This window comes from Pinus tabuliformis, chromosome 3_2 (genome assembly GCF_031772625.1).
Source record: "Pinus tabuliformis cultivar Carrire ecotype Pingquan chromosome 3_2, CPIR1, whole genome shotgun sequence".
NCBI lineage: Eukaryota > Viridiplantae > Streptophyta > Pinopsida > Pinales > Pinaceae > Pinus > Pinus tabuliformis.
Window position 1 is genome coordinate 705889620 of NC_142302.1, and position 22878 is coordinate 705912497.

The 22878-nt window shown below is 36.8% G+C and overlaps 1 protein-coding gene across 1 annotated transcript; it reads left to right on the forward strand.

Moving 5' to 3' along the window:
- The first annotated feature begins 16657 nt into the window (after positions 1-16657).
- Positions 16658-21827, forward strand: LOC149182597 (formate dehydrogenase, chloroplastic/mitochondrial-like). The gene is made up of 8 exons (XM_089416895.1): positions 16658-17005; positions 17239-17410; positions 19385-19570; positions 19695-19897; positions 20061-20212; positions 20349-20473; positions 20835-20947; positions 21230-21827. Exons 1-8 carry the CDS (start codon positions 16916-16918, stop codon positions 21341-21343), a joined length of 1155 nt encoding a protein of 384 aa, XP_089273021.1. The 5' UTR covers positions 16658-16915; the 3' UTR covers positions 21344-21827.
- The last annotated feature ends 1051 nt before the right edge of the window (positions 21828-22878 follow it).

The following is a 22878-nucleotide window of genomic DNA, read 5'->3' on the forward strand; positions in this document are numbered from 1 at the left end:
CCAATACTCTATGCATGAAAACTATCTCGGCATCCTAGTTAGGTTCCCTCGTCATAACTTGAGGTTCTTCCACTTGATCAGCCATCAACTTCGCTTGTGATCTAGTAAAGACCATACACTTCTATATCATTCAACTTGGCCCTTCACTTGCCCATGTCGAACCTTCCAAAGCCCTGTGAAAATTCTGATATCAACCGTTTTCAAGAGATATGAATTGTTACGAAGTATCTATCTTACTTCGTTTTCCAAATTCGGCTCTGATACCAACTGTCACACCCCAATCTTGGCAGTGGTCTTTCAACCGCACATAGGCAAGTGCGGCACCGCTACCTAATTTCTTTTCACCAATACTTATGAGTATGAAATACGCCTAACCAATCAACACTTAGTTATTTTCTTCAATTCTTCTAAGCATTATAATTACACAACAGAAATAAACATTCACATAGTCATCATATCATTCATATGTATGCACAACAAAAATACTTTCTTTTAATGGGAGGGGCAACTCCCAAGTATAGAGTTTGCCCCATAATATAATAGTTCAATAATCTTACAAGTACAAGTACAATTCAGCCTTTGCTAAAAAATCCAAATTTCCCTTCAACAAAGCTTCCCAAGTCACAACTTGCAACTTGCCAAAATCGCAGTTTACCTACTTCCCGTGTAGGGTCGCCCACCTCACCGGGTCAGGTCGCCCTTCGTTCAGCAGTGCCCACCACAACTTGTTGTCGTGCAGGTCGGGTCGCTCATTTAGTAGCGCCCACCCATAACTCGTCATCGTGCAGGGTCGCCCAACTCGTTGTGCAGAACCGCCCAGCCGGTCGTGTCATTCAGCAACGTCCAGCCTGTCGTACAGAACCACCCAACCGGTCGTGTCGTTCAGTAGCGCCCTGCTTGTCATGCAAAACTGCCCAGCCTGGTTGTGTCGTTCAGCAACACCCGCAAGTCTGTTTGCCCAGCTTAGTCGGGTCGCTCGTTCAGCAGCGCCCACCGCAACTCGTGCACCCATTTCCTCCTACCTGCGCCCTTCACAAACCGTCTGCCCGTTCGCCCGCTAGTTCGGCTCACCCAAGTGTTCTCCTCCACACGTCAGCCCAACCTCTGGTCGCCTCATCATATAAACTTACCATGGTGCCTCCATACTTAGCCGAATTACTTTTCATTTTTTGACTCTCATGTGGCTCATCCACGCGCTTTCACCCGGGTGCTCGACACACGAGTCACCTCGGCGTGCTCGTCCAACTCTTTCGCACCGTCGCACATCCACCAGGGCACATTTAACCAAATTCTCCCACTCATCGAATATTTTCAGGTGCGCTCCCCCGTCGCCTTTAACCGAACCATGTGACCATCGCATAAAGTTGAACATAACCGAAGATGGCTTCTCCCCGTCACATAAAACCAACTCGAGCGGTCGTCACACTCATGGTGCGCCCAACTCGTCTCGGGGGCCTGACATTAAGGGTGGCATGATCGATTTTGAGAATCGGTCCTACCACCCCTAGGGCTCATTGGGTAACAGGGAAACGAATTTTATTTTATTTTTTTAGTTAATTTTTTTAATTATTTTCAAAAAAAAATAATGTCTTCTTTTTAAAGTTTTTTTTGAATGGTTTTATGTTAGACCCCTATACTACTAGTGTAACCCCTTATTGTTATTAGTACAAACCCCTTATTATATTGTTGTACCCATGTAGTCCCCATATTGTTACTATCGTGCCCCATAGAAGCCCACTATTTTTATTATTGTGCCCTTACATTATTATTGTTATGTCGGCTCTGATTATATTATGACCCCTTAGACTCCTATATATAGAAAGGAGGTCTTGTCATTTGTATCATCCAAGAATTGTTCATTTGTGTAATGTAAAGGAGGTTGCCCCCTCGAATAGGCTAAATTCTAAGGCGTTCAACTATCTTTTCTATCTTTTCGTGAGCTGGTTTCATAACATTTGGTACCAGAGCTCTAGATTCTAGGGTTTCGCTACTCCAAACAGGTCATCATGGAATTTTCTCTATAACGTTTTCGCTAAGAAGTTTCAGAAGCTAAAAAGAAAACCCATTTGAGAAGAAATCAATCTAAACCTCGCGCCCAAATTTTAGATCTTGGCTCGTTATATTTTCGGATATATGATCTGAGGAAGTTAGGGTTTTTGCAGACTCCCGAATTACATCTTAAACAAGTGACCGTGGGAAAATCGTCATAACTTTCTCTCTGAGCATCAGATTGAAATTTTGTAAGAAGTTATAGAAAGAGGACGGACTGTAGTTTTTTGTGTGTAGTTTTCAGACTCGAAGGTCAAAAAAGTGACACGTGGCACATCATACAAGTTCGCTATTCTGAAAAGGTGTATAATCAAGTCATCTTGGAAGATTGTGCATAACTCTTCCTTGGAGAATCCAATTTGGATCAGACTGGTGGCATTGGAAAGAGGACACAGAGGGCTACTTCAGGTCACAATTTCAGAATTGGAAGAGCTGAAATTACAGATTTATAGTCATTTCAAGATTAAGCTCCTGAAATCAAGAAAAAGCGATATGAGGAAGTTTGATGGAAAGGATCCAGTAAATTGGATACTACAGATGGAGCAATATTTTGATCTACATGGTGTACCACTGTTACAAAAGGTATGTATTGCATCTTCATATTTAGAACTGGATCAATTTTTATGGTATAAGGGCTTTGTTCTTGTAAACGACTTGTTACGTGGTCAATTTTCACGGAGGAAATGATAACACATTATGAGGATACAAAGAGCAACACCTTCTTTAGAGCAACACCACAACAATTGGAAGAAAAAAGAGAAAAAGGGATTTGTTACAAAGTGGAAAGAAAAATTATGGAAACAAGGAATTATACCCCTCACAACTATAAACATGGAAGTGTTGTTTCTCCTAGCCTTCAACAACCTACAAGGATAACACCACAACAATTGGAAGAAAAAATAGAAAAAGGGCTTTGTTACAATTGTGATAGCAAATGCACTAAACGTCATAAGTGTGTTGAGAAGAAATTATTTTACATAGATTATGAAGAGGAGGAAGAAAATGATCAAGAAACATCAAAAGAAGAGGATATACACCAAGAACCAACTCGAGAGAAAGAATAAATGAATCCGACTATATCTTGTAAAGCATTGGCAAGAATTAACACTCCTCAAACTCTCAAGATAGAAGGACATATCAAGAAGAAAAAGGTTCAAGAAGTGAAAGATCACATCGAGAAAGAAGAAATGAAACCAACCATATCTTGTAATGCATTGGCAAGAATTACCACTCCTCAAACTATCAAGATAGAAGGACATATCAAGAAGAAAAATGTTCAAGAAGTGAAAGATCACATCGAGCATCAAGAAATGAATCCGACCATATCTTGTAAATCATTGGAAGAAATTACCACTCCTCAAACTCTAGAGATAGAAGGACATATCAAGAAGAAAAAGGTTCAAGCAGTGAAAGATCACATCGAGCGTCAACAACAAGTTCTCCAACTTTTAAAGGATAACGCCACTTTGGTGCAGAATCGAATGAAACAACATGTAGATCAACATCGCAGTGAAAATGTTTTGATGTAGGTGATTGGTTATTTTTACGGCTACATTTCAAGCAAGCTATTTATGAGAAGGAAATCTTGGAAATACTACATGCACTTAAGAAATGGTGACCTTACCCAATGGGAAGACACTTCAAGGTAAAATTGGATCATGATAGTCTTAAATACTTTTTAGAACAAATATTATCTTTAGAAGAACAGAAAAAATGGGTCACAAATATGTTGGGTTATGACTTTGACATCATCTATGGAAAAGGGAAGCAAAATTTTGTTGCATATGCACTCTCAAGAAAGGATGAGGATGTGGAAACATTGTTTTGTGCTATTTCTATTATCCAACCACATTAGATAAATGAAGCAAGGGATGAATCGAAGAAGGACGAAGAAATGTGGCCACTCATTCAAAAGTTGCAAAAGATCCCAATTCAAACAATATTGCCAGAACTTGAAGAGGAAGGAAAAATCATATTGGAACCTGGAGCAGTCACAGAAACAAGAACCCGACAGCTACGAAATTGATCAATTTCATAGTATCTCATCAAGTGGAAGAACTTACCCATTGAAGATTCCACATGGGAGGAGAAGAATTTTATACAGAAGCATCAAGAACTACTCAAGCGTTGAGGACAACACTTTTTGAAGGAGAGGGGCATGTTAGGCCCCTATACTACTAGTGTAACCCTTTATTGTTATTAGTACAACCCTCTTATTATATTGTTGTACCCATGTAGTCCCCATATTGTTACTATTGTGCCCCATGGAAGCCCACTATTGTTATTATTGTGCCCTTACATTATTATTGTTATGTCGTCTCTGATTATATTATGACCCCTTAGACTCCTATATATAGAAAGGAGGTCTTGTCATTTGTATCATCCAATAATTGTTCATTTGTGTAAAGGAGGTTGCCCCCTCGAATAGGCTGAATTCTAAGGTGTTCAACTATCTTTTCTATCTTTTTGTGAATTGGTTTCATAACATTTTATTTATTTATTTATTTTTATATTTATATTTAAATTATCTAATATCGTTATTTTTTTCCTTAAATTATGTATTTTTGGGAAACATTTTCTTTCTTTTTTTAATTTTTTTTAATATATATATATATATATATATATATATATATATATATATATATATTATCATTTATAAGCTAATTTTGTTTTTTTCTACATTATTTTTTGTCCTTAAATATATATCTTTTATATTTTTAAGTGAGATTCTTCGGCGTAAATCACAAGGTATTTCATTTGTCGATGCGTTTCGAACCAACAAGTGTGGTTCATCGTCAAGACAAGTTGAATGAACAGATCTGGCTAAGCATGTTAGATAGATAGAGTAGAAACCCCAACAGTTATGACCAAGTAACGACTATATTTACAACGGCTAGATTTGATAGGATTAGGGGAATAACCAAAATTTAAATAAAAATTAACGACTATCTTTTATATTTGTTTATTTTTTTGTCATGTTTTTAATTTTTCATATTTTAATATATATTTTTATTTACTTATTATTATTTATTTAGTTTTTTTTTATCAATGTTTTAATTTTTGTTTTCTTTTTTTTGTCATGCTTTTATTTATTTATTAATATATTTTTTATTTACTTGCTATTATTTTTTAATCTTTGTGTTTTTTTGTTTTTGTTATTTTGAATGTTGTAATTTTTATTTTCTTTTGTATTTTTTTATTTATATATTTAGTTGTTATTTTGTTTTATTTTATTTTTCCATGTAGGGTTCGTGTTGATCCTCGACTAGCAACCTAATCCCATTATGTGTCAATTTGATAGTTGATTTTAAAGTTTTCATTATAATGGATCGAGTTTCACCCCACGATGTGTCAATTTCATGGTTGGTCCTTAAGCTTTCATTACAATGGGTTAGTTCGCATACACTGCGTGTCAATTTGATGGTTGACTTTTAGATTTTTGTTGCAATGTGTCAAGTTGTCTTAGCTAAGATTTTAAAGTTATTATACTTTTAGCATTTGAAAAAAAAAATACTCTTTGTATAATGACCCTTTCATTTAGGTATTCATTTCTAAAAAAAAATAGTAATAGAAAATTTTCATAATGTCATGTTTGAAATATGTTGAAAACTTAAGGTTTTTGTAGTCACGGTCTTTGGTTTTAATTCCATGGTTGAAAAATTGTCAAAATTTTAAGGGTTTTCTGAGTCATGATATTTTATCTTTAACACCATGTCTAAAAATTGTTTGAATTTTAAGGCTTTTCAGAAGTGTACTCCTTATAATATGCGATCGATCCCTGTCACAATAACTTCACTGATGCCTTGGTTGGAGGATTTTAGTCCCTCTTCATGATGAACTTGCTTTTGCCACAATATTATTGAAGTGTTCTTCCTCTCTCGATGATCCATACATATATGATTTATTAAAGGCTTATATTCTCCATACTAGCTTTGACATGTCATAAATCCTTTCATTATCTAGTTGAAATCTATGGTGATTGCTCGCTTTGGGAATGATAGAATCCCACCTTTAAAAAATTCAATGCAAACCACATCAAGACTACATAGCGTAAAAAAAATGATAAGTCTAAGTAAGCCCAACTACTCACCTTTGAATAGACCAAGATTTCATATTTAAATACGTGGGAAGATAAGTATTATAATATCAAACACCAAATGCTCACCCATGTGTCCAAACAAAAACCACCAATCTTGTTATCTGCGATAAATAAATCTCTATCATTAAGGATTCCAAAACTATGTCAAGTTTCTCAAGAAATGACCCATACTTGTGACCAATCATCTTCTAGTACAAAACCTGCATTAGACAAACTTATAGTGAAGTACCCAAGGTGTCCAAAATATTGGGAAGGGATCAACAATCTCCAAGGGCATAGATCCATGAAGATTCCTAGTCCCTTGTTTTAGTTATGCACGCTTTCACTTCTAAGAGAAGGGTTAGGAAGCATAAAGAAGTTTCTTAGTGGAGAAGAGTCATACCTTCTTGGATGAAACTCACTTCTTGTTTCCTTCAAATAGTTTTCAAAAGATTTGAAAACTAACAAAACATACTTACTAGCTAGGTCTTCCGCAATTTTTGATATAGTGTTAAATGAATGCAAGATTTTGAATTGCTCAAATCTAAAAGATATGCTAGCTAATTAAGAAAACAACATAATGTCAGAAAGAAGAAATAAAATATTTGGCGAATAGGCTTGAAATCCCATCACATGTACTGACATAAAATACAACATTAACAAATTCTGTAGATAAAATAAATGCAAGATTGAGTCTTCTAGATGTCAAGAGCTCGAGTGGTTTTCCTTTGCTATGTAAGCAGTCAAATGGTCCTTCACTGAATCAATGATGATTCACTTTGCATTGGTTGCCTTCTTGTTATGCTCAACCAGTGATTTAAAGTTAGTGGGGACATTCACCTTTCCTTTTGTTGGCTCACCAAAAGTTCATCTTTTTCACCCTTTTTTCCTTTAGTTTTAACCATGTTCCATTGCTCTGTAAGCTAGCATTAAGAGCATTTTTATGATTATATATGGGTTGACTTATTATTTTCCAAAGCATTTATTTTAGTATTTTGAGTGAGTTTATGATTATATATTAGAAAAATAACATGTTTTCACTTATATCTAAAAGTGAGATGAGGTTTATGATGTTTATAGGCATATTTGAAGACTTCAACAAATTCCTATTTAACCACTTAGACTCAAATTTGAATTTCCTCTTCAACTCTTGAAAATTTGAGGAAGATATGAAGATAACTACTCAAGCACATTCAATGGAGAAGAATCATCAAAGTTTTAATAAGATTTCCTATCAAATATATTAGAGATTTGCGAGAGGATTAATATATATAATTATCTCCTAATTATAGAAAATTTGTTGTACCTACTTGAGAGAAAAGTGGATCTAAATTTATTAGTTTCTTCTCCTCTTCTCAAAGCAACTCATGTATAAATAGGAATAATTTCACCATTTCAAGGGGGAGGAAGGAGGAAATTTAGTATTTGTAATCATAATACTTTAAGAAATTTGTAATCATAATACTTGGCAGGAAGGCACATTATCGATTTTCATGGCTTCATGCCTTTGTGTTGTTGAATTTCCATGATATTGGGTCTAGGTTAGAGTCTTAAAATCACTGACGCTACAAAACCAAGAATCTCAACCATAAACTACTTTGCACAACGGAAATGTAAAGCAATAAATCACACATGCATAGAACATAGATTTTTTTTTTTCAACCCAACTTCGTTATATTAACAACATATAATGCAATAGTCTAGGGCTTCCATACCATAAATAATGGCCCTTAGTACAAGATACAAAGCTAGGGCTTGGTGTTAGTCCATCAACAACCAATCTGCCTGCAACAAGATAATCTGACCATCTAGCTGATGTAGTCGACTTCACAGCTCCCCTAGGTCATACCCTGTATCTACCCGGTCCTTCGGATTTCGATCAGTAGCTCCTACCTCTATCAGTGCTGCAAGTCCATCTAACAACTGAATCTCGGTTATCCAATCTACTCGCTAGTTGTGACTTCGTCCACAAAGGCCACAACGCATCGAGACTCCTGTTGATTTTTTCATAGCTCTACTTGTGAAAAACTCTCAATCTGCCCACTACTGCTCCTCAGTTACTTAGGGCCTTCAGCCCAATATGGTCTTCTTGTGTTGCTCTGATGAAGACCAACATAGAGCATGGAGGGATGCCACCTATCACTACAAGATGTCCATCTCCCACAATGAACATGGGCTAGGAGGACTTCCCATCATTTGTTGTAGAAGTACTTCTCGACACACAAGTCTCGGGCTCCACAACTGCTCCTCTGGTTTCTCAACCCTTGAGCTCAACAATTGCCTCTCTCGCAACTACCTTTTTCAATCAAAGTTTTTCTCACCAGGCTCCAAATTGGACACTATCATGTTGTCCTCCGACAAACCATAAGTGCCCAATCTCATCCACACTTGGTCCACACCTAGGAGACCCTTACACACAACATCTGAACCAAGTCTATGCTATAACATCTGAACCTAGTTAGGGCATGTCCACACCTAGGAGACCCTTACACACAACTACCCACAAACTCCACCAATTCGTTGTTTTCTTTGCAATAGAGGACCTATTGTTTAAATCTAGCCACCATTAATATGTCCTCGCATAGGACACCATCAATCCATCATACACTGGTCCATCTGCAATAGATGAGATATTTTTTTCTCTGCAATAAAGGAGCTATTGTTTAAATCTAGCCACCATTAATATGTCCTCGCATAGGACACCATCTATCCATCAGACACGGGTCCATCTGCAACACACCTTGTTGTTGTCCTCTTCCCTTTCGATCTAATGTGCCTGCTTTCACCTTGGCTACTCCGTAAGCCTCCCAACAATCGACGTTGGCTCCTCCAAGCAACTCATAAGGCATCCTCAAGCTACCCATCAATTGATCCACACAAAAGTCACAATTTGACCCAATACACAATAAACTCTCGCTCCAAGTTTGTGTCCCAATCACTAATCTAGGGCATCTAATCATGAGATCTTTCCTCTCCTCATTAAATTCCACTAGATATCTTAACATGATCCAAATATGATCCTAAACTAGGATCCAACACCTACAAGAAATGTCATAAATATCATACCTTTGCTCATTCGTTGTGGTCTCCTTGATTGCTACATTCATGAACTAGTTAGGGCATCAATGACAGTCCTACCATCCCTCACACATCATCTACAACAACCCTCCCAAGGTTGTGGTCACCCTTCTCCAGCACTCCTAAACCCCACGTTGTCTTGTCATACCCCAACAATCACAACCAGAGCTTACGCCCTCCTTACTGGCCTTAACATAGACCTATGGGTGTATTAGGGACTGCGGTTTGCTACAACAAGCCTATCCCTTGTTGCGGTAGCCCTTTCCAAGGGTCTAACCCCACAAAACAACACCTTATGCCTTCGACCCTTAAGAATAGCCTGCGGCCTCTAAGACAACCTCTCGGCCTCCACCAAAGTGACCCAAAAACAAACTGCTACTCCAACAGCTCACTTGGCCTCCATTAAGGAGCTCAGACCTCCTCCACACTGTCTTAAAGCCTCCCTCTCTTGCTGCAGCTAGGGCAATTTCAGAGTTATCTTTCTTGCCTTATGTTACACCAACTAGAAGATTAGAATGACTCCTCTCCACCCCTATATATTCACATAAAGAGGGCTACATGAATTCATTTGAAGAGTCGTGTATTTTGGACAAATTCACCAAGCCTACATGACTTTGGTTGTCCATAATTAATTTTTCAACTTCAAAAATTCATAACTTTATTTCTAGAGCTTCGATTTGAGTGATCTTTGGAGCATTGGAATCAGATCGCCAAGCTCTATCACCTTACATTTTCTTAAGATAAAATTCATCATGGTTTTGACCCAAATCTTGATGGGTGAAAACCCCAAGCTTGGGTTCTAAGCCTGCAAGCCTACTTGTGGAGCTTTGACCTCCAACCCTTGACCACTAGGGCTTGGAGTACTTCCCAAGCTACAAAAATCAACCCTCCCTCTTGGTGAGCGATGTACTTCCAAGACTAGGAAGTAACCATCATCATCCAATGATGACACTAGCCCATTTGGCATCCATCACTGCAATATACCTTGTATAATGAATCTGACAATCTCGATAGTGCCTCTGCCTCATCACATCTAAACCTGAAGATCACAAACCTCCATAGGGCTTCTCCCTATGAGGCTAGACACCCTTTAATTCTACACGATCTCCATTGACACAGTCCTGCAAACACTCATCCTCCTGGATCAAATGCTACTCGTGCAAATCCCACTAATATCGGATATGCAACATCATGCACCAATGAAGACGCTAGCTTTCCAACCTACAGTCCATCACATGAAGACATCTCCATCAACTTGATCTCATCCATGCCAAAGAAACCCTCGAATTGTCCCAACCATCCATGACAATACATAGAAAGTCCACGATCTGCAAACTGCCACACAATATACTGAAGTGCACCAGGTTCACCACCGATCTAGCATAACTCCCAGCCCATCTCATCATGTATTCTCTCTAGACCACATCTCCATTTATTCGGCTAAACCCTCTACTCCATGATTCAGATACCCACAACTCCCTCTGAGTTGCTTCGTTGTGCACACTCTGATTCACTCTCCCTCAAATTATCTCAGATACACTTTGATACCATGTTGAATTTCCATGATCTTGGGTCTAGGTTAGAGTCTTAAAATCACTGCCACTACCAAACCAAGAATCTCAACCATAAACTACTTTGTAGATCGGAAATGTAAAGCAATAAATCACACATGTGCAGAACATAGAAAACTTTTTAATTTTTCAACCCAACTTCGTTATATTAACAACATATAATACAACAGTCTAGGGCTCCCGTACCAGGGATAATGGCCCTTAGTAAGAGATACAAAACTGGGGCTTGGTGTTAGTCCATCGAGAACCAATCTACCCTCAACAAGATACTCTGATCATATGGTTGATGTAGTCGACTTCACAACTCCCCTTGGTCGTACTCTGTACCTTCTCGGTCCTTTGGCTTCCGATCTGTAGCTCCTACCTCTATCAATGCTCCAAGTCCATTTGGCCACTGAATCTAAGCTATCCAATCTGCTCTCTAGTTGTGCCTTCATCCATCAAGGCCACAACACATTGAGACTCATGTCGAGTTGTTCACAGCTCCACTTGTGAACAACTCTCAATCTTCCCACTGCTGCTTCTCAGCTACATAGGGACTTCAACCCACTATGGTCTTCCTGCGCTGCTTCGATGAAGACCAACATAGGGCACGGAGGGATGCCACCTATCACTACAATATGTCCATCTCCCACAATGAACATGGGCTAGGAGGAATTCCCATCATCTGTTGTGAAAGTCCTTCTCCACACACAAGTCTCATGCTCCACAACTGCTCCTCTGGTTCGTCAACCCTTGAGATCAACAACTACCTCTCTCACAACTACTTGTGTCCATCAAGGTGTTGCTCATCGGGCTCCAACTTGGACACTATCACGTGTCCTCTAGAAAACCATAATTTCCCAATCTCATCCACACTTGGTCCACTCTCACGCTGCCCTCTAACATTCCATGAGTGACCAAGTCCACACAGTAGCATCTGCACCTAGTTAGGGCATCCCCACACCTAGGAGACCCTTACACACGGCTTCCCACAGACTCCACCAATCCACTGTTTTCTCTGCAATAGAGGAGCTATTGCACAAATATAGGCACCATCAATATGTCCTCGCCTAGGATACCATTAATCCATCATACACGGGTCCATGTACAACACACCTTGCTGCTATCCTCTTGCCTTCCCATCTGATGTGTCTGCCGTCACCTTGGCTGCTTGGTAGGCCTCCCAAAAATCCACGTTGGCTCCTCCAAGCAACTCCTAAGGCCTCCTCAAGCTGCCCATCAACTAATCCACGCAAAATTAAACACTTTGACCCAATACACGACAAACTCTAGCTCCAAGTTTGTTGCCCAATCAATGTGGAAACTATCACTAGTCTAGGGAATATAATCATGAGATCCGCCCTCTCCTCATTAACTTCCACAGGTTGCCTTAACACGATCCAAATCTGATCCTAAACTAGGATCCAACACCTACAAGAAATGTCACAAATATCATACCTTTTCTCATTGTTTGTGATCTCCTTGACTGCTGCATTCATGGACTAGTTAGGGCATCAATGACAATCCTACCAGCCCTCACGCATTAGCTACAACAACCCTCCCAAGGTTGTGGTCACCCTTCTCCAACACTCCTAAACCCCACGTTGTCTTGTCACACCCCAACAATCACAACTAGGCCTTACGCCCTCCTTGTTGGCCTTAACACATACCTGTGGGTGTAATGGGCACTACGACTTACTACAACAAGCCTATCCCTTGTTGGGGAAGGCCTATCAAAGGGACTAACCCCACAAAACAACACCTTATGCCTTCGGCTCTCAAGAATAACTTGTGGCCTCCAAGACAACCTCTCAACCTCCACCAAAGTGACCCAAAAACAAACCACTGCTCGAGCAGCTCACTCAGCCTCCATCAAGGAGCTCAGACCTCCTCCATGCTATCTTAGAGCCTCCCTCTCTTGTTGCGGCTAGGGAAATTTCATAGCTATCTTTCTTTCCTTGTGTTGCACCAAATGGATGATTAGAATGACTCCTCTCCACCTTTATATATAACCATAAATAGAGTTGCACGAATTCATTTGAAGAGACATGTTTCTTGGACAAATTCACCAATCCTATATGACTTTGGTTGTCCATAATTAATTTGTCAACTTCAAATATTCATAACTTCGTTTCTAGAGCTCCGATTTGAGTGATCTTTCAAGCGTTGGAATCATCTTGCCAAGCTCTATCACCTGAAATTTTCTCAAGCTCAAATTCATCATGGTTTTGATCCAAATCTTGATGGGTGGAAAACCGCAAGCTTGGGTTCTAAGCCCACAAGCCTACTTATGGTGCTTTGACCTCCAACCCTCGACCACTAGGGCTTGGAATACCTCCCAAGCTACACAAACCAACATCTGTTCATCTTGTTATTCATGTAGTTCTCTCCAGGTATGCTACATATTTCAATGTTTTAGGTTCCTTTTATTATGGCTTGCCCCCTTATTCTTTGTAACCTCTATAGATTACAACTCACTCTCTACTCACTCTAGGTTGGAATTTTCCTTTAGTTTCCTATAGTTCTCCTAGTTCTATTAGTTTTCTCGAGTTTGAAGAGGGGCACTGGTTTCCTATCTTAGATAATTTCTCTAAGGGAATCCTCTCATATAACATTGTCCTCTATTTTTGATGCTAATGGATGACTCTCTCCTTCGCGTGTCCACCAAAACTAGCCACTTTTGTTTAGCTTTCTCTTAGTAAGGGTTTTCCCTTAGTCTCTGATCTATCCTTTGACTCTCCTATTGACCCAAAGTTTGAACCATTTCAATAAATTGTCCTCCTCAATAGTCCTACTGAAAATTACTCTCACCAATTCATGCCCCCTATGGTTAGGTTTCCTTGTCTCTACTACTCGATTTTGTCTTGTGCCTCCCTTTCCTTATCTTTGGTTGTTCATGAAGCTCTCACCTGTGCAAGTCCTTCGTCTCTCATTGAATATTTGGCTGCAAAACCATGCAAATGTGCTCGGAGTAGGTGGGGGGAACATTCGTTTAGGAACATGGTGGATCTCATGGGAAAAGAGCTCAACTCAAAGATATCAAGTTAACAATCCTCAAGAAATATACGAGGAAATTCCCTAGGTTAAATGTGAAATTATTGGGGAGAGAGATTGGTTAACAGAATCATGTGTGCTGATGGAGAATGTTAACTAAGTACTTGATATTGGACACACCAGGGGGTGCTACAGTCAATACATGGAGACGGTTGATATCTACTAGCATCTACAACTCCTCCTTGGTTGAGTCGTGCTTGACTGAAACAAAGTCAAAGAGGATATCCTCTTAATGCTAGATGAGCTACAACATACTATGAAGAATTTGCGCAATAAGCTAGGGTGGGTGGAAGTTCACTTGGGCATTCCCTCAAATCCAAGGTTCTCTTTTGGTAGCGGTAAATAGCCAATTGTTGTAAATGCCTCATACATTTCTCAGTCTAAATGATAGGTTCTTATCTGCCAAGTTGTTTTAGTGTCTTATGTTCTGCTTTGCGTTTTAAGCTAGAGTTTAATTCGAGATATCTAGAGTCACCTCTACTACAATCTTTGATTATTTTGTTCAATCTTAAAACTCTTTATGTTTGGATGTCGCAAAAACTATGGTTCTATCACTAGTATGGTTTCCCTAGTTGCAAACCAAGACAACAACAAAAGATATTATAATGTTCTTCCTTAAAGTTTGAAATATACATTTTAGCTTACAAAAGAAACAAACTTTCATGGATTAAAAAGTTGAAAAAGTGATATTGTAATAGGTATTTTGAAATTAAGATCTAAGGTGTGTATACTAAAAGCATACACACTATTTAAATTTTGATATTGTATAGCTTTTAAATTTATATTAAATAGACACACTAATCTACATCAATATGAATTTTAAATGATTAAAAAAGTGTACAATATAATTTTATTTCTATACTCTATAAATTTTAAGAAAAACATCTCTAAATCATTATAATCTTTATAATGATATTTTGACTTTGAAATTTATGTTAAAAGAGCATATTAATTTATACCAATAAAAAAATAAAGAAAATTAATTTTTATAATGCAAATAAAAATTGAAATTCATTTTAGTTTATTAAATTTTTTAAATAAAATATAATTTTATATTAATTTATTTAATTTTTTAATAATGGAGATAATTTTAAAATATTATTATTTTTAATGAACAATCTAATTGTAATTGTAACTTTCAACCAAAAAAATTATTAAATTTAAAAAGAATTGAATTATCACTATTAATTAACTTATTCCTATAAATTGCATTATATAAATATTAATTGATTTCAACAAAGGTTTTTGGTAGTAATTACATAAGAGAAATTTTTGGCCAACGCTTTTCGAACCAACAAGTGTGGTTCATCGCGAGTGACCAAATAAAAAGGCTTTAAAATAAATAAATAAATAAATAATAGAAATAACTTGGAAACATAAACTATAATAAAAATTAGAAAATAAGATATTATTAAATTAAAAAAATAAAAATAAATTTATGACTCTATTAATTTCATTTAAATATTACTTAGTTATAAAATAGTTATTTTTCAATTTACCAATTCCATTAAAAAAAAAAATATATATATATATATATATATATATATATATGTATATATTAAGAAAATCACTAACCTAGCTTATTTTTCTTTCTCCTTTATTTATACCAAAAATAACCTTTGATGAAAATATTGTTTGATTTTAGACTTTTGTAATCCATAATGATTTTGATAAAGTCTTTCGGATTAATCACATTTCAAGTTGTTGGTCGACATTTCGAACCAATTAACGTGGCTCATCCTCATGACAAAGTTGAAAAAATCAATCTATCAACTTGTTTAAATAGTAGAGATATGGTTCATCTTCGTGACAAAGGTTAAAAAATCAATCTATCAACTTGTTTAAATAGCAGAGATGCATCCAGCTATTAGGGGAATAAAATATTTTAATTAAACATCTCTGAACATTTGATAAGAGAATAAGTCAATATATTAAAAAATTAACATAAAAATAAATATCTTATTTGAAATGGTCAAATATATTATGTTATAAACATTCAAAAAGTCAAAATTATACTAATAAATATTTAATTAGTTACTTGAATTGATTGATTAATATATTATATTATAGGAAATTAAAAAAATACCTAAAAAAATCTTCCTTAATTAAGGAAGAAATAAAATAAATAATTAATTAATTAAATAATTAATTAATTAAATAATTATAAATAAATAAATGGAAATTAAAATAAATAAATTATATATATATACATAATAAATTAGTTAATTAAGAGAAAAAACAAATTTAATAAAAATAAAAGGGACAAATTTTGTTTGAATTTTCAAACTTGTCATTATCTAAAAGTTTCACTAGAAAGTAAGTGAAGGTGAATGAATCTAACCATTCATATGACAAGAAGCCAATTAACCATTCATATGACAAGAAGCCAATTAACCATTCATATGACAAGGAGCCAATTTAGTTGAACAATTATAAAATTAACCATTCATATGACTAGAAGTCAATTTAGTTAACCAATCATAAAAGTAACCATTCATTGGACAAGAAGCCAATTTAGATATCAAATTTAGTTAACCAATCATAAAAGTAACCATTCATTGGACAAGAAGCCAATTTAGATATCAAACTTATGATTGGAATAAATTTGACTAGAAAATATATCCAAAAAAAACTTTCAAAATATAAAATAATTAAAAAAAACTTTCAAAATATAAAATAATTAAAATACTAGTTATATAGTGTTTGATTAAAACCACGACTTTAAAATTAAATGATTAACTATAAAATGACATGTGACCATATTTTAAATGTGGAATGAAAATGCGTGTGTAGTAGGTGGGGGTTATTATGTCCAGCAAAAATGTAAAATAATAATAAAAAATCTGTATTCTTGTAAGATTACAGGATCATCAGGGTCTGGATCTGTCGGTAATGCAGAAGAAATCCACAATCTAACTAATGTAAGCTGATGGTGTCCTATACGTCTCATCATCTGGAGACTCACTCGCAAATTGAATTGAAACCAGAAATCACCACATATTTAAGGCAACCAACCCCTGGGGCCAAATTCATCCATTCGCCATTGCTACCATACTGTACTGGCTGACCTGCTAAATTTCTCTTCTTTGTGTTTCTAGTCATCATGGCGAGCAGGAGATCTGTTATATCTGCATTCCGAGCTGCGAGTAGAAGGCCAATCTGCTCCCCAGTCTCTTCTGTCAGAGAATTGCATGTAAGTGATGATCGATCACCCTCGCTTCTTTTTTTGTCGGGATTGAAGTTGGGTAAGATGATGCTTGCTTGCCACGTATGAAGGTCTGAGATACAAGTATAAGTAGGCTGGTTTACCCGGAGAAGGCAGTGTCAAGTTTCAGTTATTACTCTCATTAACAAAACAAGATTATATATTTTCTTACATTCTCTGCTTCCTATTTTTCTAATTTATATGCTCTTATTATGTTTCAGGCACCTGCAGGAAGTAATAAAATTGTTGGAGTCTTTTATAAAGCCAATGAATATGCTTCGCTCAATCCAAACTTTCTCGGGTGTGTCGAGAATGCTTTGGGCATACGAGAATGGTTGGAATCTAATGGTCACCAGTACATTGTGACAGATGACAAGGAAGGTCCTGACTGTGGTAAGTTAGCAGTGATTTCTTTTGTTGTTATGTTTAAATTATCACTTTTGCAAAATAAAATAAAATTAATGTGTTTTTTTAACTTTTTAATTTAACATCATCGAACATATGTATAGAAGTTGCGCAGGGGATCTGTAGGTTCAGAACATAGAAAATGAATGTGTCTTTTTGAACTTAATTTAACATCATCGAACATATGCATAGAAGTTGCGCAGGGGATCTGTGGGTTCAGAACATAGAAGGGAAAGTTTGAACCAGTGTTACCAGGATCGTGGGTTGAACCTGCCATTATCCGAGTTTCAGGCAAATGTATTTTTCCAACTTGTCTGAGTCAAACTTGGTTGTTGACACAGAGTTTGATTTTCCAACTTGTAACTTGTTTGTTGACAGAGTTTGACGGTCAACACGAGTTTGACCTCTGAGTATGAGTATGACTTAGTTGACTGAATGAAACTTGTGTAATAAAAACCCTCATCCAGCCCAATTTAGGTTATTTTTACCTCTGCTGGGTTCATTGCTCCTCTACTGGGTGATTAATTTCTGTGAAAGAGACTGAAGGGAGGTCATGTTGTCGCACTCACCATTGCTTATATATTTTCATCAAAATATATACGTGTATATCTTTATATTTTTGTTCTACTCTCCAATTTTGTCCCGAATTTTTTCCTTATCCTTTGCCCAAAACTTGGCCTCCTCGAATTTTCCTTGATTATGCATCTGGTAACGCTTGAAGGGAGCTGTGCTAAACGCCATCTCTTTCTTTAAACTGTTAGAAGCCCCCAAATGCCCTGTTTCTTTCTGTATCCATGTATACCGCTAGGCTATATGTGTTCTCTGTGTTGGTGAGGTGATAACATGGAATTTAAATTCCCTACTAGGCTACATGTACTGTGCTGTCGAATTGGCCCCGTGAAACTTCAAATCATGATAACTGATTTGGAATTGCGATTTTTTATCTGCCAACACTAAGTGCTAGGACACACTCATCATCAAGCTATGTACACCAGACTTCTTAATAAATGAATAAACTGTGGTCTAATTGTTAGCAGGTCTCATCATCAAGCTATGTACACCAGACTTCGTAATAAATGAATAAACTGTGGTCTAATTGTTAGCAGGTCTCATTTGTCTTACTGTAGTTACTAGCCATCAAAAGCACAGAAAAAGATTTAGAGCTAATGCTAAATGTGTATCAGCAGGGTTTTGCTTGGTAGAGTTTCTTTGACTGCTGGACAGGGCACCATCTATGCTGATTCTTGTATTGTAGAATCTTCTTGAAAAACAGTTTCCCTAGAAACCTGAGACGGCCTTCTAACTCAACTCATATGTCTTTGACCTGGGAGGGAGGTATAATTATATGGTACCTAGTAACATCATACTCCAACTCCACATCACCTGGAGTCATCTTTCTTTTTCGGGTCCTGAAAAATATTGTCCCACAGTTTAGGCGTTCCAAGCATCTTGCTAGCCCCCTGCAGATTTCCTCCCTCTTCCCCATTTTTTTCTGGATGGACGACGAGGGTAGTAACCAACTGCTAGCTGAAATACCAGCTGGTAACCCCAAGGTATTCAATGAGATTTGCTCCCGTGAAGAGCCACCCACCCCTTGGGATATAATCGTGTTATCTGTTGTTGTTATTGATATGGATGAATAGTTTATGTCCTACACTTCTTTTTGTTCCTCATATCCTGAATAATAATCAATCTAGATGGTATCGTATGTGCTGCTTCAAAAAGTGAGATTTACAGAATATATATCTTGTCGAACAAGTCATAAATGACTTCTGGTTATTCACAATTGAAGTTGGGTGGTTATTTAATCCATAATCCAATCTATTAATTTTCTAGGATGCCTTCCCTTTCCTACTTCTTGCTACCATGGATCGTCCAAATCAGTGTAAATCTTGCTTGCTTTTACATTTGAGAATTGTAACCCGCTGCGGACTAAACTTACACAATTAATTTCCTTTGCAGAACTTGAAAAGCACATACCTGATGCGCATGTTTTGATTTCTACGCCTTTCCACCCTGCCTATGTGACAGCAGAGAGGATCAAGAAGGCAAAGAACTTAAAACTTCTTTTGACAGCTGGTATTGGTTCTGATCACATTGATCTAAATGCTGCAGCAGCCGCTGGTGTGACTGTCGCAGAAGTTACAGGTACTATTTCTGAAATTTTACCGCTTGTCACTGCCCTGTTCACGCTATGGACATTTTAGTATGAACAAGTTTCTGTGGCGATTCTTCATAATTTAACTGACGCCTTCTTCAACAATTTTTACAGCAAGTAATGTGGTGTCCGTGGCAGAAGATGAGCTAATGCGCATTCTCATATTGGTGCGAAACTTTGTGCCTGGATATAAGCAAATTGTTGAGGGTGATTGGAAAGTGGCAGCAATTTCTTATAGGTCATATGATTTAGAAGGGAAAACTATTGGTACTATTGGTGCAGGGCGTATTGGCAAAGAACTACTTAAGCGTTTGAAGGTATTCATTCTTAGGATCTAGTATTACTTCATGATGTTGCAAACTTCTTTTCAAAAACCAGTGCTCCATAATTCTTATGCATGCATGCTGTTTGTTTCAAAATTTCAATCTAATAATAATAAACATTACATGATGTTGAATTGAATTGCGTTCCTTTGTACAGCCCTTCAATTGTAAGCTTCTTTACCACGACCGTCTTTCTATTGGACCTGAATTGGAAAAGGAAACTGGAGCAACATTGGAGACAAATCTTGACGAAATGCTACCTAAATGTGATGTACTTGTCATTAATATGCCTCTTTCTGACAAAACTAGGTGCGCCTTATCACAATTTCATAAATAATCTCTCCCATTATTTACTCAGACATCAATAACACCTATATATTTTATACAACTTGTGAACAGAGACCTAATTATTGTTTCTCTTGCCCTTTCCTTTTGGTTACAATAGGGGAATGTTTAACAAGGAGAAAATCAGCAAGCTGAAGAAGGGTGTATTGATTGTGAATAATGCTCGAGGGGCCATCATGGATGCTCAAGCAGTTGCTGATGCTTCTGCAAGTGGACACATTGGAGGTCAGTTATGTTTATTCAACTCCTCTTCATATTGCCTCCTTCCCGGTGTCAATAATGGACATACAAGTCCCATCATCAAACATTTCTCTCAGATTCAGAAAGAACATGATGATACGTTGCTAATAAAACAATGTAACTGTACTTTTGTGCTTTGGCAGTCCTTTTGTCATTCATTCTCAGAGGCAATTACACGACTATGAATCGTTTTTCTGTGCTTTAAATTTCTAAACTATCAATGTTCCCGTTTGTTAGAACAAGTTAGTTTTCCAATTGCAGTGATGGAAATAGGCACATTGCTAACTGCCAATTGCAGTGATGGAAACAGGTACATTGCTAACTCTTGGGGCTTTCTGCAATGCAGGTTACAGTGGAGATGTTTGGTCTGCTCAACCTGCTCCAAAAGATCATCCATGGCGCTCCATGCCAAACCATGCTATGACTCCCCATATCTCTGGGACTACAATAGATGGCCAGGTGTCTGATTTCATCCAATTTCACCCCTTTCTTTCTAGCAATTGCTTTGATTGACAAACATACCTCATAAATAATTCAAAAAGTCAATTATATTGCATCATGCTCCATGTTCCTCATAAATAATTCAGAAAGTCAATTATATTGGACAAACTTACAAAGCTTTAATGCTCTCATTAATTTATCTTTTTTGTCATCTTTGGAAGCAGAAAATAAGAATCATAAAAAATACACAGATATTCTTGAGAGTTTTCTCACTAATTGTTCATAAAATCTCTACTTCAGATAAGGTATGCAGCTGGAACAAAGGATATGCTAGACAGATACTTCAAGGGAGAAGATTTCCCTTCGCAGAATTATATTGTGAAGGAAGGAAAACTGGCCAGTCAATACCTATAAAAAATTCATGTTGGATGCTAAAGCAGATGATTCATCGTGTTGAAGGCTGCTTTATCTGGAATAACAAGCAATAGCCAGAACAGAGCTCGCTTCCCTCGAATAAAACAGTGCATCAAATATTGAACTGTCAAATACATTCCTGAGACCAATGATGCTTCAAAGCATTATGCAGGAATGAATGATACAATATTAGCATGAAGCTCATTCCATCTGATTGATTTTATAGGTTAGTAGTTTTGAAATAAACAAAATCTAAAATAGAGTGAAGTCAGCACTTTGGCCCTTTGTGCCTATTGATGCATGAAGTTGGCTCACAGATCCAGCGAATGCTATGCATCTTTTCTACTAGCAGAGAAATGAACCTTTGTTCGTGTATGGAAGGGCAGGTTTCTGCCTTGTCTTGGTGTGGTTTTCGGACAATTCTATGTTGAAGTTTCTCTTGATTATAGCCATATTCAAGTCGTTGACTTTTCTTGGTATTTAATTTTTAGTGTTTATGTTGCCTGATTTGGTGAATATATAGTATTTGGGTAAATCTCTGGTAAATGGGGTTCCACTTCATTTCTGGACTTCTAGGTTCTATATTAGATCATGTGCAAGGAGGTAGAAGACCATGTAATTCTTACAAAAGAAGATAAAAAGTTTAACACTCTCCCTTTGAGAAAAGTATTCTCTACCAAGCCTTGTCTGTCCTTTGCCAAGAGCCTAGTCAAAATTCCTGCCACCTGTGAATTTCAGGGAACCTACTCAAGAACAACTACTCTATTTTGATAAACACTTCTCTATTTTGTCATAACAAAACATCGTCTTTACATTCCTTTGATATAAAGATTCACCGAATACAAGAGACATAATTACCTTTATAGAAATGTATTTTGCAACTGAAGCAAAGGTCTTGCCATGATCAACTCCTCCTCTCAAGATGAACCATTGTGCAATGAATTTGGTCTTCTTCTTCTCTACATTCAACAATGTAAACTATGAAAAGGGAACTGTAAACTCAAAAATAAAACTCTAGCCAAAAAAGCCCAAAAACATGAAAACAACCCGAAAACGAAAAATGTTGATTATGGAATAACATTTTTTTTTTGGGGTAAATATTCAACATTTTTTAAAAATGACAGTAAAAGCCAATAAAAACCAATTTTTTTGTGCAACAAACACCCTGAAAACAAAAAGTGTTGATTTTGCAATAATTTTTTTCTTTTTTTTTTTCGCGAGGTGAATTTTCAACATTTTTCAGCAATGTTATTAAGGATAAAATATCATGACTCTGAAAAACATTAAAATTCCAATGGTTTTCAGGCATGACATTAAAGATAAGACATATTTTAGGAGAAAATGTACATGTTCATATGAGGCATTTATGGATGATGTATCTTTGTTATTTATGTTGGTTATGAGCATGTTTTATGACATTGGTGATGTATGGTTCTTATATGACCTCATAGATGATAATGCAGCGAAAGTGATAAGGCATCAATGCTTCTTAGTGATTCTGAGATGTGTATGAGATCCCTATGCTCAAATATTTT

Excerpts from the sequence above, each read along its gene's own strand:
- LOC149182597 (XM_089416895.1), top strand. The coding sequence starts at position 16,916 with ATGGCGAGCAGGAGATCTGTTATATCTGCATTCCGAGCTGCGAGTAGA. Across the intron at positions 19,571-19,694 it reads GACTGTCGCAGAAGTTACAG|CAAGTAATGTGGTGTCCGTG; the intron begins GTACTATTTCTG and ends CAATTTTTACAG. Across the intron at positions 20,213-20,348 it reads CCTCTTTCTGACAAAACTAG|GGGAATGTTTAACAAGGAGA; the intron begins GTGCGCCTTATC and ends TGGTTACAATAG.